This window comes from Serinus canaria, chromosome 2 (genome assembly GCF_022539315.1).
Source record: "Serinus canaria isolate serCan28SL12 chromosome 2, serCan2020, whole genome shotgun sequence".
Lineage (NCBI taxonomy): Eukaryota > Metazoa > Chordata > Aves > Passeriformes > Fringillidae > Serinus > Serinus canaria.
Genome location: NC_066315.1, coordinates 133,459,417 through 133,475,967, shown reverse-complemented (window position 1 = coordinate 133,475,967; position 16,551 = coordinate 133,459,417). Strand labels below are relative to the sequence as shown.

Sequence of the window (16,551 nt, the reverse complement as noted above, 5' to 3'; positions counted from 1 at the left end):
GAGATTTCTGCTCAGATTTTTAACACTATGGCAATGGTGAAATTTGCTCTTGACTCAGCATATTCAAGAGATGCACACTGAAGTAGTTGAGATGATTCTCTACATCTCTTGATGACAATTGATCATGTTTGCAATAAACTATTATCTTGTTTGTTTGTTTACAGATAAAGTATTTCTCACCAACAAAGCTCAATGTGACTTATTAGCTATTTCATTGAGAGACTGATAGAAGTAAAGGACTGAGTGATCTCTAGCAGCACTAATGGGAAAAAAATGGAGAAAAACTTGATAATATTAAATTCTGGGAGTTTTACTGAACTCTCACTCATTCTAGTAAAAATAAATAAAAAAATACCAAGTATAAGGTTCAAAGCTGTTATGCAAAGGACTGCATCAGAAACTATTTGCTATACTTTTAGCACACAACTGTTTCACATGGATTTCTTATAGCATTTTATTTTTCAGAACTTTTTATATCTCATTCTGTATGTTGTAATTTTCACAGCTGTATGTTGCAGAACTATACAATCTCCTATTTTTTTGCTATTTCTTTGGAATCATCCCAAGTTTATCTGTTTAAGTCTTTAAACATGATATGAAGATAGTTAATCTGTATATATTTGAAAGAATGTGAGTTCATCTAACCACTGCAAAAGCAGAAATTTCTGATGTAAATTTAAAATGTCTTTTCAGGCTGCCCTGCAGTTGTTTTTTGTAATATTTTTAGATCTACTCTTTGCACACAATATACCTTAGTTTAGTTTCAAGGGACTGCAGATAGTCAGATACTTGTGTCACACAGTAAGAATGATGAAAGGCAAAACACCCTTAAGAATTCTCCTTCACCATCAGAGAAGTGAGATCCCAAGCTGTCATTGCTATATTATCACCAGAAAAAAAATTCAGAATGTTCCTAACATCCACACTAGATAAGATGTAACAGTTGCAATATTTTAAAAATCTGTTGTTTCTTCTTAAGTACATCAACTATGAAAGTTGCTAGTTTCTAAATGAGGGCTTCTCTGTTCCTCATAGTGAATTTAAAATGTCATAAAAAAATTAATCAGAAGTCTGCAAAATTTAAAATACAAATGCAGTATTTCTCTCACTCCTATTTACTCTTTATTTAATAGCTATTGCCTATTTGTTGCTTTTTCAGTTTCATTGCATACAGATAAAATAGATTTGGTTTTGCTTATAGGAGCACGAATTTACTTCTCCTGCCTATTGAGTAAATCAGAGCAGTGCTTCCCCTTCTGTCCTTGACCAGAATTTCCTGGCTGTGAGCAAATGGGAAGACTGGAAATGTTTACCCTTAAAATGTTCTTTGACTTTTAATCAGTAATGAGTGGCTTGTATTCTTAACTTCCTTTCCTTTATCTCCAAGAACAACCTAGAGGAACTATACCCTGAATCACCATTTTTCTAAGGGAGGGAAATTGTGTCCTAGTAGTTATCTAAAGTTTGCTTTAAAGGTTCAATCCTACCAATGTGAATCTGAGAACACTGAATGCCTAAGTCCAAGCAGTAAGATGTCTATTGCTCCTGGGAGCTAAGGAGCTCCTCAGTTTCCCTGCTGCTGTGCAGACAGCAAGTCTCAAGCCAGACTAGTTTGGACCTGTATGGCTTGAGCTGAAGCTCCTGATTGCTTCAGGACCAGCTCTGGGTTTGGACTGAGATCTGATTTGGGTGTAAAGTAGTGCCAACTTTGCAGTGGCATTTTTTTCCTGCTAGGCAATGCCAATCCAGGGAGAAAAGCCCAAAGAAAGGAAGAACAGCCCAGAATTAGTTTCAACCGTGGTTCATCTGCACATGGCTGCAGTATGATAAGCACACTGGAGTTCAGAGCCAAGTTAAGCTTTATTCTTTTAAAGTCACTGGAGACCTACTAGACAAATTGTGTTGAGGAATAGTCAAACATAACTGACAAGATCTAAATCTGTGATGAGTGGAATGTTTGTAAAATATCAGGGAAAGTAAAGAGCTTGTAAATAATCCTAATGCCCTCAACCTTTGGGGAAAACATTGAATACCAAGTAATATTTTTTTCTTTATGTTTTATTTTTTCTTAGATTGTACTTTTTTTTTTAATTGGACTGAGTGGGTTTTATAGTGTTGATTGCTAATAAAAAGGTCTGGCTAACCTTGTCTTTCTTATTTAAGTAAACAGCATTTACTTTTTATACCAACTTTATGAGGCTTCTGTGAGTTTTGGTGTGGCTGATAAAATGAGGATGTACAGCCATTTAATCTCAGATCATAGATATCATCTGACAGAATAATTTTTCTATCAACACAACCTCAGGGAAGTTTATTTTGTTCTACAAAATAAACACAGCCCAAAAACAAGGCAAAAGTCCAATGAATGAAGATGGGATCAATTCCAGCCTTTCACTTGTATTAAACAAAGGAATGGACATGTGCAAAGACAGATTAATCTTAGATTAATCTTGTCTAAAACAAACATCCTTTGATAGATTAACATGGTCATTACAGGCTAATTTCCACCATGATTGGGCAATAGCATAATGCAATGACCTTCCTGAGTTCCTGTTCCTGAGTTGTTTCTTGTTAAATTACAAAGGATTTTCACAGTCTTCTATTGAGACATACACTTGGCCTTATTTTTGTTTGTGCTATCAGAAGGTATTTGACTATGCATGATATTTGCATTTAAGCCAAAAATTTTTGTGTGTTTATGTGTGTGTAGTAATCTGTCTTTATATAAAAAATTAGTTATCTATTTATATATGCAACATTTGCTCCAAGGATTGAGTCTAAAGGTATGTAATCATCAGCCTCAGCCGTGTAACAATCAAAATTTAAATCAAATTAAGGTAGGCAGTGTAACAACTTTAAAAGGATAAATCTGACAATTCCTTTTTTAATTCATTTTTTTATTTTTAAATATTCATGCTTAGCATCTACTGTCTCCATTTTTAGAGTTGAACAAAGGACACATAGGAAGAAATTCACTGAAAATTAGGTGAAGTGAACATCAGTCTACAAGTGTGAAACTCTGTAGATCGCTAAGATCTGGTTCTATGCCTTCACATTTTGAGTAATCTCATCAGATATCCTGACAAGGCTTTTCTGTAATGAGTTTCTGTGACAAGTTTAATCCAATTGGCTTTATTTGGAGCTAATATTCACACACAGATGTATGTAAAACAAAAAAACCCCCTAAAACTAAACCAATAAAAACCAGCAACCATGCACTTGATTAAGGAAAGCTCTCATATGGTGCCCTTGCTTTCATAAGCAGAATTCAGCTCCAAAGTTCTGTGTAAGAATGGGTTTTTATTTAAATCTCAGTCTTGGGACAGATTCTCTTCACCTCAGAAAAATGCTAATGGTCCTCTCCTCTCCTCTCCTCTCCTCTCCTCTCTCCTCTCTCTCCTCTCCTCTCCTCTCCTCTCCTCTCCTCTCCTCTCCTCTCCTCTCCTCTCCTCTCCTCTCCTCCTCCTCTCTCTCCTCTCCTCTCACTCTCCTCTCCTCATCGCTCTCCTCTCCTCTCCTCTCCTCTCCTCTCCTCTCCTTCTCCTACTCCTCCCCTCTCTCCTTCCTCTCCTCTCTCTCCTCATCTCTCCTTCCTAAGTCCGCTCCCTCTCCTCTCCTCTCACGTCCTCATCCTCAAGTCCTCTCCTCTCCTCTCCTCTCCTCTCCGTCGGTCCTTGCTAAGCTTCTCTCCCGTCCTCATCCTCCTCCTCGCCTATATCCAATTCCGCTCGCATCCTCAGTCTACCTCTCCCTCAAGTCCGTCTCCGTCTCCTCTCCTCTTCACTCTCCTCTCCTCTCCTCATCCTCTCGATCCCTCGATCCTCCTCCTCAGTCCTCTCTCACTCTCCTCTCCTCATCCTCTCCTCATCCTCTCCTGCTCTCATCCTCTCCTCTCCTCTCCTCTCCTCTCCTCTCCTCTCCTCATTGCAGCCATTGTTCCAGCTGAGCTCCAGGTCCTGGCTCATGGTTGTGGTTTCAAATAGCTGAAAGACTCCTTAAATAAAAAGAGATGCTTTGCATTGCAAATTATGAAGACTTTCATGGCTTGAACTCTAAGTTATTCTGCATTTGTCACTCACAGACAGCTTTGGCAGAACTGAGTCTTTGGCTTGTGGAATTAAAAATTCTTAGGCTGCTAAAATCCTTTTCCAAGCCCAGGCATTATTAACATGACACCTGTTAACTGGGGTTGCTCTTTCTGTGCCACAGCAAAGAAACAGTAAAGGAAGCAGCTACTTGAGCACTCAGTTATTCTGTCAATGTATTCCAGACATCTGGGCACCTCTTCTCACTCCTTCTCTCTCACTCCCTCCACTTTTTTCTTTCCAGTTCTGATTCCTTGAGCTTGGTTCTACTCTGGAGGAAGGACTGTGTGCTGCTACAGATACACAGAAAAACCCTAAATGTCCCCTTTTCACACCTGAAATCACAGAGAGATTGAGACAAAACACAAGAGGTTCACGAGTTTTCTGGGTGCACTTCCTACAATGCCAATCTGATGTGGAAAAAATCTGAATCTCTTATCTTCCTTCTCTATTTTGGTAACCCTGATTTTTTTCCCTTATTGTTTCAGGCTTTATTTAAAAGGTCACAGTGGAACTGCTGGAAAACAGAGTAGTCTGATCTTGCATGGTGCTGAATTCAGTACAAAAGATGCTGACAACGACAACTGCATGTGTAAATGTGCTCTCATGTTGACTGGAGGTGAGTACAGCTGACTCTGAATAATATGGTACATTAATAATATGGGAATGACTGTGTTTTCCTAAAGCAACCATGGATGAGGTTGTATCATGGATGTGTAAGTCCTGAGTGAAAACTTCTTTTATTATTATTACTGCTACTTTTTTCTATACATATATTTTCATTATGCCAATGCCTCTGGATTCCTAACAGCAGAGAAAGGCTTATCCAGAGATGAAGTCAGTATACTTCTGCACTGAAGCTGTTGCAACAATGTCAAAGAGGAAAGCATAAGTTAGTATAATTGTTTAGGCAAGGAAGGCAAAATAAAAAAGAAAAAAAAAGATTAAAAAGCTGAAGTTTGTCAAAAATTGGACAAACAACCTGCAAAAAAGAGAGAAATTACCAGTATTAGCTATTAGATGACAAAGTTTAGAAACAATCAAAGTCTAGACTTGTAATACATTATCTATTTCACTTAGGGATGTGATTCTGTGTTAAGATATTTATACTGGTTAAACTTTCTCTGTTTGGTGAGCATAATGCATAAAGACACTAAATGAGTAATTTACTCGCCTGTGAAAGACTACACCTGCAATCACCTGTTTAAATCTGGAAGGTTTAAGCTGATATCCTTTGTGAGCTAAGTCAACCTACAGAAGAAAAGAAAGAAGAGCTGAGATGGGGAAGAGCACAGACAAGTAACACTGGGACAGTTTAAAGTCCCAAGCCAATCTGACTGCCAGCAAATATAGTGCATATGATTGGTAATTTTTCCCTACAGCAGAGATTGAATATCTGAGATTATCTCTCCAGTCAGACTCCTAATGCTCCCAAGAGTGAGAACTTTCTCTGGCAAATGATAATTATTCCTAGTACCTGTATGTTCAAGCTCATTTTTATCTCTAGAATACCACATTATAGCAGAAAGCTTAAACTGGGGTTCTGTGGTTTACTGACCATATGCAGGAAAGCCCCTTTTTTATCTTCACATCTGATCTTGTTTGGAGACTCTCTTTCAGTGATTTCTAACTTTCCTGGAAAAAATCCTGCAGCATGTAAATTTTTAAGAGTTTTGGATCAGACTGTTAATCCTGTTTTAATTGTGGTTACTGGCACTCTGAGTTAGGCTCAGGCCACATCCAGACACATATGAGCCTCTAAAGCAATCATCTGCTAACAGAAGATGGTTTCCCATCACTGAGAATTTATATCACATGCACTGTCCAGTTCTCTTTTCCCAGTTGAAAGTGACTTAATTGGAAAAGTCTTTAAGGTGCCAATTTTTCCTCTAACTTCCTCCAGGGGTATCAAATTAGAAGTTATCATAGAATCTTCTTTCAATAGAAATGTGATAAGACACTACCCTTCCATTTCTATAAAAGAATCAATGCTAACCAGATCTGGAGACAGATAGTGGGTAAGAAGTCAGCAGATTATTTTAATTAATCTATTGACCTTTCCCTTTGGAGAAAAGATAGTGGGTAAGATGCTAAATTAAAATGTGATACTTCCAGGGCAGGCCAGAGTCAGGAGAAGTTCCTGAGTGTGAGTTGTGTCTGTGCTGAAGTTCAGACTCATTCGTGTATCTGAGCTGCCTGGAAACACCTCTGCTCCCAGGCAGCTCCTTCTGGGAGCTGAGCCTTTATTTTCCTGCTCTGAGTTCTATGACAGGTCAAAACCCTGCTAAGGTCAGTCTGCTGTGGAACAAGCATTCCACAAGGTTCACATATATTGCTGCAGCATTCCTGTAAATGAACAGCTCAGCCACATACTGGAATTTACTGGTACCAAATGAAATGAATAGGGAGGAAGGGGGTGAATTACCAAAGGCTGAGAAACCACAAATTTAGCAAATCACCACACAGTAAAAGGAGGTGCAATTAGCCTTTGGAGAGAGATGCATCTACTCTTTTGGACTAGACTCTGACTACTGTTCCTTTGGAGACAGGTTGTGCAGTGCTGTAATTTGTAGTTCCTCAAGAAGAACTTTAACCATGCTAGAGTTCTTCTCCAACACTCTGCTATGCTTTTCTCCTTGAAACAACTTTCTCATTCCTTGAGAAATATCAGAATTTAATTAAATGCCAGAATATCTTTTTAGGGAGTATGTTTCAGTTTTCTACCAGAAAAAGACTAATTTAGAAAAGTAGCAATGATAACAAGTTTTGGAAAACCTCCCCTTTTTTTTTTCCCCCAAAAAAGATATCAGAATGTTTGTTTTGGCAACATCACAGAGAGCTCTTCAGTGATGAATGGTATGAAATCTGCAGGCAAGTTTCTAGCTATCTTGACAGTTTGGGTGACTCTGTTATCTCTATGAGGTGAAATGAATATATTTATGTCAGGAATAAAGGCTTAGATAAGCCAAGGCTCAAGACTGTGATATGGTTATAATCAAGGCTGAAAATAAAAATGTAAGGAAAACACACATTTCTCTCTGTGATCTTGCTAGTTGTCAGTTTTATTTGGTCTATATCATAACTATTATTCTCTCTCCTCCTATATCTCATCCCTCTTCCCTGGAATGAGAAATTAAATACTGGGAGAATAATACAGTTGCACCAACAGTGTATTTTGTGTGTGCCTTTCTTGTCTTTTAAAGAGCCATGCTATGCTACTTGGCTCTATCTTTACATGGATTTTAGGGAATGCCTTCAAAATTATGTGTATGAGCTGGATTCTTAACCTGGATTCTTAAACTGTCATAACATTTAATTGTTTTAGGTGTTTTTTGTGACTTGGAAAATTTAATCTAAGAATGTTTGTTTTACTTTAACAGAAGACAAATCATTCATTCAAATTAGTTCTTCCTTTTTTTCTACTGCACTAAAAATGCAACAAACTGTCACCAGAATTAGCCTATGAGTAGAAGTTCAAAATGCTTGGATTTTCAATACAGCCCTTAGCATTTAACACCTCTGGATCAGATTCTTGGACCAAATTCCCATCTGTTCTGCCAGATACCACCTGTCAGCTGAGCCCCAAATTGTTTGTGGAGTTGTTTTCAGTCACTCAAAAGTGACTTATGGTATCTTGGCCCACTGAGAAAGAGTTTTAAGGTGATTTTCTTTGTCTGGAATTGGCTGCAGTCTGAGGTGTTTACAAAGACATTTACCTTGCTTCAAGTGTGAAGTGAGAATATTGCTAAAATTCTGATCCCTAAAATAAGGGAGACTTTCTAGATGTCTTGCCAGGTTTGAAGCAACATAGATGACTGAACTAAATTGTTTTATTTTACTGGAAATAGAGGTCCATCCAGCTGGAGTCTCCTATCTCTGACAATACAGGCATAAGAAAAATGCAAATAAATTATACCTCCCTTGAGTATTTTCTCAGTATCTTTTGAATCTCAGGGGCTTCCTGAGTCAGAGAAATAAGTATTTATTAAACCCATATTTATTGAGCCTCAATAGATTTCTCATCTATTAAGTGAGAGGCTGCTCAATGACTCCAAAACCATATTGCATTCACTGCCTGTTGTTTCACTGCTTTTTTCTCCAAGTCATGAATTTTATGAATCTCTAGCCAGAAGGGTATGAAATCTGCCCATAAACTTTATTCAGAAAAGCCACAATTTTTCTTGTATTCTCCTTGAAACAAAATATTTGAAAGAAACAATGGCAGGACACTTAAGATTATCCAACCTGAACCCCTGGATGTGCACCTAATTACATTAAAAAGCAGAAGTTTTTAATTTTTATGCATATTCCTGCTTTCATAAAGAAATTGTTCAGAAAGAACCATTAATGAAGTACCATTTATATTGTCAAATATTTTTATGAAAAAATATAATCAAATGGTTAGAGTATTATATGAATTTTTTTGCTTGAAATATTCCAAATATTTAATTAGACATATGATTATGCATAACTTTTAACAACAACATTACTCCATTGGTAAGTTTATCAAGGTTAAACATAAGCAGCTTTAATACAGTGTTAGGAGATCTTCAGGAAGTGACTAACTTTTGATATACTAGAACACAGACACCAGTCTGCAAGTTTCATGTTATTTTTGCATCATAAAAAGGTCCCTATGAAAGGGACTGCATTATCCAGTTGATATGAAAAGCTGATGCCTTTTCATCTTATGTCCTGACAGCTAAATTCTAATTTAATCTTCATATTGTCAAGTGGTAGTCTGGTCAATCCAATACTCTAAGGAATAAAATAACACAGAAATTTCTTACAGAGATCATTTAGTCCCTTTCCAAGACAGATTCCTCTCTGTTTATTTCTGTCTTTCTATTAATTTTCAAGATTTCTGTGTACTTCAAGATTTCTATTCTCATGTTAAAATCTGTTACTGAGTTTGTCTATATTTAATACAAGAAAGCTCTGCATCCTGACTAGCTAGAACTATGATAATTTAAATGTGTTCCATCCTCTCATAACTCTACCATTAGAAAGAATAGACATCATTCCTTTCAATTTCTTTGAAAGTTTTTAGTTAATTTTAAATTATTGGCAATTTTACTTTCAAGTTCTGACTAAACTATCCTAAGTCTTTCCTGTTAGATTCACTCTTTTGGACTCTGTCCCATGGCTCCACTGATAGTTTGAGGTGTCATCTGAAACTTCATCCAGAGAAATTACCAATGAAAAACCAAGCAGATCCTAAGTATTGCCATCTAACTTCTTTAAACTACAGAATGTCAGAAACACTAAAATCTTTCCTAAAATAAATTTCTATTTCTTTTGAACATTGAGGTCTATTTCAATATTTTGGGATTAGAAATTTTTCTTATTGGTTTTGTTGCCAAATGCACTAAATTTTATGGACAAACCCAGAGAAATAAATACTGGCTTTCCATAGGATCTGTTTATTCTGTAATCCATACAAATGTACCATCCAGACAAACATTATTGGATCTTATTAAATGGCTTGCACTGATCCTGCTGCATTTGGAGACATTCAGTGTCCTCAGGAGGGAGAACTGAGATGTGGGAGGAAAGCATCTGCCATCTGATGTGCAGTGTTTAGACAACTATGATTTTAGAATGTAAAAGTCAACTAAGAACCTCCCATCAAACCTGAGCAATCATCACAACTCCCAGTGAGCACCAGTCTTACAGTGCACTCACTAATTGATGAGCATTAGGTCACTAAAAAAGAATTTTACATGCATACATGCTTAATTGCAAATTATACAAGCCAAAAAAGCAACTCTGTTAGCTTTGGCACACAAAAGCCCTTTTTTAATATTGCTTTTGACAAAGAAGATTCTATCGTGCAAAAATTATACTTGTCACTTCAGAAAACCATTATAAAAGATGATTGTGGGGTTTTTTTTCTTTAAAGAATGTTACTCATTTGAGCAATGCTCATTTATTAGGTATTTTTTTTGCAAGAATTTGTTGAAATTATTTCAATATACATTAATATTCAGTCAAAGATCTAATGCAGTATAGTGTAGCCCAGAGCTCAACTATCTTAGATAGGTAGCTTAAGCATAAAAAATGTATTTATTAATGAAAAGGGCTGACATGAAATTTAACAATTTCCCATTGGTTATAGCAACATGAATTAAAGACCAAAACATAACCATACACAATATGTGAAACTGTTTTAACTGTTCTAGAGGAACAGCCATCTACAGTGAGGATTAATTTCTATTTGTATAGCTGAAGTTTCAAACAAATTACCTACAAAATATTTAATTTATATTTGGTCTGGAAAATATATTTTATGACCTAGGGATTTTTATTACAAACAGAGATGGTAGTGCTGCTTGTACTATACCAAATATTAGAGGTGGGCTAACTTAAAACATTGAATTGGCCCCCAGTTCAAATACATAATTAGTGACTCTGTGATCACAACATCTTGAAGAAACTACCTCTCTTTCTGAATAAAATATCTCTGAAACTTCTCATGAAAACCTTCTTTTTACCACTTCAATTTAAAATCTTTCTTCTATTATTATTTCCTGCAATGCCCACTCTTCATTTTCATGCCTGTTTCAAATATCTGGAGGAAAATTTTGCCAAAAGTTATCTCCAAATTTAAAATCCTACTGCAGTTAGTTCAAAGATGACTTCATACTTATTTGGGAAAGCCATTACCTTGCAGAGAAATATAAAGAAGATGATGCATAAGCAAATCCTGTGAACTCCAGGTAATAAGCCAACATCTGCTGGGGATTTTCCCTGGGTCAGACTGTCTCACAGCTCTGGAGCTGTTCAGTTTGGTGTTTCCTGCAATGGCAGTGCTGCAGGTAGAACTCTTAGAAACCTCTGGCTTATGTTCCTTCACTTCCTCATAGCTACCAAGAAAGCCACTGCTCGCATTCCTCTTTCCCTCAACACAAAAAGCATCTGTAAAAAGCTTTTCCTTTGCATCCATTCGAAGATGTGAGTTTCAGTGTTGAGACATGCAGCAGGAAGCCTTGTGATAATCTGAGGCCCTAAGGGGGGGGTGAAGGCCTTTCAGAGGACTGCAAGGGAGCATGGAGAGAAATAACCATATGGAGAAAAAAAAGCCACCATGAATCAAAACAAAACAGAAGAAAGCAAAAAAAACCAAAACCAAAACAAAAACAAAAACAAAAACAAAACAAAAAAAAAACCCAAAAACAAAACAAAAAAATCCCCCAAAAAATCACCAAAAAACCCCCAAAAAACCCACTTCACAAAAAAAAAAAAAAAAAAAGACAGTAAGGTAAACCCAAAGTTTTAGTGCAATATTAGGAAACATCTTTTAAATATTCATCCATTCATTCTCACTAACAAGAGCAGTACAATCGGAAAAAAGTTAAGATCGTTTAAACACATTTTGAAAGAAGTGTTTATTTAGAATAAATATATGATGAGAGGTTGGAGCAAGTCCTTACAAATGTTTTATAAAATTATGTGTTTCTTTGGTTTATTCCAGTTGTAACATCGATTTTGTATGGTATCACTGAAAACCTTCACCCCAAAAAAGACCATTTATGGATCAATTTCTGTTCCTTTAAGATGAAATAGTAACTAGGTCAGCTTGCCAGGTCTTCATCCCAACACCATAAACAGAACCCAGCTGCATCTGAGTTCCAGCTTTGAAAAATGAGGATTAGCATTTCTCTGTTTAACTTCGTCTTCAATTTCTACAAGATTATACTCTGGTTACAGTAAAACATCAGGCTTACAGCTTTCCCTTTCTTTGGTTATTGCTCCCTTAGGCATAACATTGAAATCAAAGGGAGGACAGCTGTACCAAAATAGAAAATTGTCAGAATTTATCTGGCATAAATTCATCCCTGAAGATTTTGTTATGAAGTGTTACTTCTTAAAAAAACCCCCAAAACACTAAGTGCTTCCAAAATCTTAAGAATTACAAGACTAGAAGCATAAATTATTTGGTTCTGAGTACAAAGAACAGAGTAAGCACTGGTTCTGAGGGCTAAACACAATCAGTATCATACCGGTGGTAGTGTAACATAGACTGAAATACTTTCATATGATGCATTTATTACAGGTAGATAAAAGTCTAACCACTAAATATGACGGAATTGGAGGATTCCCTGGGACCGTGAACATTGTCTAAAATAAGTTTGTCACAGTTTAATTCCTTTCCCAGAAGTCAAAGTGGAAAACAGACAGAAAATTTTAAATTCTGCATTCTAGTCCGCAGTGACACTTGCAGAGTTCAGTTTGCACTCACTGGATGATCAGTTTGCCACTACCAGGACTGTTAGAAAATGCTTCCCAGGGGTCCTGGGAAGATGGCAGTGCTGTGATGTGCAGGCATTTAACTAACAAAGCAAAAGTCACTACCTGATCTTTGTGTCTTTATTTGCCTCATGACACAAATGTTCAGTACAACCATATTCCATGGAAAGATACATAAAAACTGTGCTAAAGATTTACAAAATTATAGGTCTCACTATGAAAAAAGTCCCAACAGAAATCTTTCTGACAAATAGAACTCCTAGCCACAGAAGGTAATACATTTTTGATATGGGGGATATTTGCTTTTTGCAGTCTGGGAATTCATTCTGCCTTTCTCAGTCTGAACTAAGCATCTTTCTATTACTATGCATAGATACTCTGCAAGGTGTTGGAGAGAAAATTCTATTCCCATCAAGGTATCCAGCAAAACTCCTACTACTTTCAGCAGAGTCAGCATGTCACCTAGTTTATATTTGTCAGTTTGTGTTCTGTAGTCCTAGTGTTGCCAAGTTTCATGTTATTTGGAATTTTTTATAAAGCTCTAGGTCCCATGGCAATCTAAAATTCACCTTAACAAGAAAAGATCTTGGAGAGATAAACAAGAGAGTTCACTGATTAATTTCATCCTAAAGCAACAATTTAAAATAGGGCAATGCAGCACCACAATTCTCATAATGCAGTTATGAGAATCTATTACACATATTCTGGAAACAAAAGTAATTGAGCAGTGACTAATCACAGTTAAAACAGTAGAAAAGGGCTGGTAAATAAAATCAAATCATGCTGAAACTCAAAACAACAGGTGAAATTATTCAAAATACTTTTGAATTATGGTCTTTTACTGAGGTTTAAATTAAAAATACAATTGTGTCTAAATATGAAAACCACTTAATTTGTCTCTCATGTTCTTGCTTTTACTCCACATACTGAGAATGAAATTAGAATGCATTGGGACATCATTACTTTTGCAATTCTGTGATTACATGTGTGCCTTCTCCAGCACTCCTGACTATAGAATAGCACAAAAGAGCAAAAAAGGAAAATGTGAAAATACCACACCAGCACTATTAATGAGCTATTTACCAGAATTTCCCAATCAGCTAAACCTAATACAACAAAGTGAAATATTGAGTGCACTTGCAGTTTAAGATTTTGTCTTACTGCTTTCAGGGTGGTGGTTTGATGCCTGTGGCCCCTCCAATCTCAATGGGATGTTCTACACAGCTGGACAGAACCACGGGAAGCTCAATGGCATCAAGTGGCATTACTTCAAAGGGCCCAGCTACTCCTTGCGCTCCACCACCATGATGGTCCGGCCTTTGGACTTCTGAAGGAATTCCGCACGGAGTCCCAGGAGGAGCCAGGCTGGCACTGCCCTCAGCAGCAGCACTGGCACAGTCTGGAGGGAGAAGGCAAAGAGCTTCTGAAAGCAGCCAGTGGGGATGATGCAAAGTGGCTTCGCTGTCTGTCCATACCTGCAAACACTTCCCAACAGTCACCCCACATTTTGGTTACTGCTGGGAGCTTGGTTTAGAAGAAAGTGGCTGAAATGATTTTCCATAGAACTGGATTTGGCTATTCTGCACAAACTTGGTGCTTGCCAGTGGATGTCTTTTTTTTTTTTTTTTTTTTTTTTTTTTCTTAAAATTCAGCAACAGGATCAGAATTTGGAGAACTGGAACATATCAACCATGTTCTATTGAGTAGAATGTTATTCAGCAGTGAAATGCCAACATTATACCCATGAAAAAGGATTAAAGAGACACTTTTATTAAAACTTTCTTTCAAGCATCCAAGGTGACCACTCCAAATATTGTTTTTCTTAATGAACTGAATTTGAATAGTGGATGGATTTATGTGAATCCCAGAGTCAAATTATTTGTGCAAATAAAATTTTTCATTAAATACTTTAAGGACAGGTTTCTAATAAACTGAGTCAAACATATGAATAATGATAAGGATAATAAGCATAAATTCCTCGGTTGCTCTGTAGTGGTAAATCAGGTAATTGGCATAATTCCTGAGCTAGGATTTATAGTGTGATAACAATAAGTAGCTGTGTTTTAGGTTTTTCCTTTCTTTCATTAAAAGCAGTCTGAGTGTCATGTAGAATAATTAATGGAAGGTTTAAAGAATGCGAAATATTATCCATGAAAAAATACAGGATTTTGCATGGAATTTTTCCATCAAAAAAACATAGGAAGGCAAACTTTTAGAGTATAAAAAATTACATAAATGCATAGCTTAAGGCAATGGATTAATTTTACAGTATCCTTGCATGTGCGCAATTTATCCTGAATTATTTTACTTTTTTATTACATTTTTGTGAATATCAGAAGCATGCCAGTTCTACACAGTGCTTAGGCTGCAACTATAAAAAATACTCATCAGAACTGTATAAAAAATAAAGAATTGTGAACTTGTAAATATCATATATTTCCTGCAACGGTCATTTATTTTGTACAGGCAACCTTGAACCCACTCAAAGGGTGAAAAGCCTCAAAAGGATATAAATATTAAAGAACCTTAGATGACTGCTTACAGGTTGCTAACAAGTAATTTTGTTCTATTAAATGCTGCAGAACTGTGGGACTATTGGAAAAGATAAAAGTCTTCTAATAACAAGCAATATAGTAATGGGTGGCATATGAGGGTACAGAGGAAACTCTTTCCATTTACAGCCCTTTTGACTAAGTCATATGAATAAAGTCCATTTGGGGAAGCAGTTCACAGTCATTCTACTTCTACTAGAAATGAAATGAAAAATTTTACCCTACTCTGACTGAAATCAAAATTAATACATTCATCAATTAAATTGGGACCAACATGGCATACAGAATCTGCATGGGTGGTGAGGTGTGAGGTGTTTGCTCATCTCTTTGTTGCTTTGTTCCCTTTATTAAACTGTTCCTGAGATGAAGCAAAACAATTATCTGATTTTTTTTTTTTAAAGAGTAATGGTAACTCTTTTTTCCCCTTTTTCCCCCCCTTTTTTTTTCATTTAGCAGTTTATTTCTATGTAATAGAGAAAAAAATACTTGGACATTTTTAAACACCTCCTCCTTAAGATCACAAGGTCATATAACCACTGAGGGCTATTGCAGCCCCTAAGGGCTCTCTGATTTTGTGACAATTTGATATTTGTTTCATTTTAAGTGGGAAGAATTTTTTTTTATTGGTGTAGTTGTATATATTTATATATATATATATATTTGAAATAATCTTGACTAAGGGTTAATTAAAAGTTTTTTGCTGAATAAGTTACCAAACTACTCTTTACGTAGCACTTTCTTCACAGACATGTTTTGGCCCAGTTTCAGCAGGTTTTTCTAATGGTCTTCATTAGTGTGCAAAATATGCAGTCTATCTTCCACCACATTCTCAAAAGATAGAGTTTTGCAGGTCTCCAAGTTAAGAATGCCATTTGTGCAGATCCTATTGCAATAGGCAAAACACATTTAAAATTAAAAGCATGATATTTACTGTTTATTTATCTGGGTTTGAAAAAAAAAAAGGTGGATTTGGTTTCCTATCCTTTATAATAAAATGTTTTAAAAAATTGTGGAGTATGTGATTTTGCTTTGCTCTAAGTATAGCTTTCTGTGACAGGCTGATAACATTTCAAAAGCCACTATCTCTCCATGTAAGAAATAGTAATAAGCTTAGACAGACTGTAGGAAGGGAGGAACTCTAATTCAAGTTTATCCAGTAATTATTTCTAACATTTCATATCCCTACTTCAGTATTTTTTATTGAATTTCCTTGATTAAAATCATGGGACTGTATTTCTTATCTTTGGTTCAAATCATGCAACTCTCTATCAATCTTTAAAATACAAGATTTCTTCTATTCAACAGACAAAGATGCAAATTGAAATGTCATGTTTTCCTTGCCTTATGATGTGTTCTTCTATCATCCATTCAATCATGTGTGGCAAATCTCCCCTGATCTCTTACCCAGGAATTCCTTCTGCTCCATTTGTATGCCTTTTAACTCTACAGTGATCAGGTTTAGCATCTCTTTCTCATATAGAATAATTTATCCTCATTTTCGCAAGAATTTTTTCTTAACTGACTTGTTACTTTCCTTCAGGGAAAGACAGATTTTTAAATCAACACTAAAGGTGCAAGGAACTGTAGACATAAAAGCACATTTTGCTCCTAAAGTTGGATGAATATGTACTGCATAAATTGAAGAGTTGCAATTCCTAAAAATG

The 16,551-nt window shown here is 36.2% G+C and overlaps 1 protein-coding gene across 1 annotated transcript in view; it reads left to right on the top strand.

The window, feature by feature from the left end:
• ANGPT1 (angiopoietin 1) overlaps nucleotides 1-15,830 on the top strand; it is a 153,802-nt gene extending 137,972 nt beyond the window's left edge. The window contains exons 8-9 of the mRNA XM_009087554.4: nucleotides 4,574-4,704; nucleotides 13,506-15,830. Coding sequence (XP_009085802.1) covers nucleotides 4,574-4,704; nucleotides 13,506-13,666 — 292 coding nt within the window. The 3' untranslated portion in view covers nucleotides 13,667-15,830. The remainder of the gene's footprint in view (nucleotides 1-4,573; nucleotides 4,705-13,505) is intronic.
• The last annotated feature ends 721 nt before the right edge of the window (nucleotides 15,831-16,551 follow it).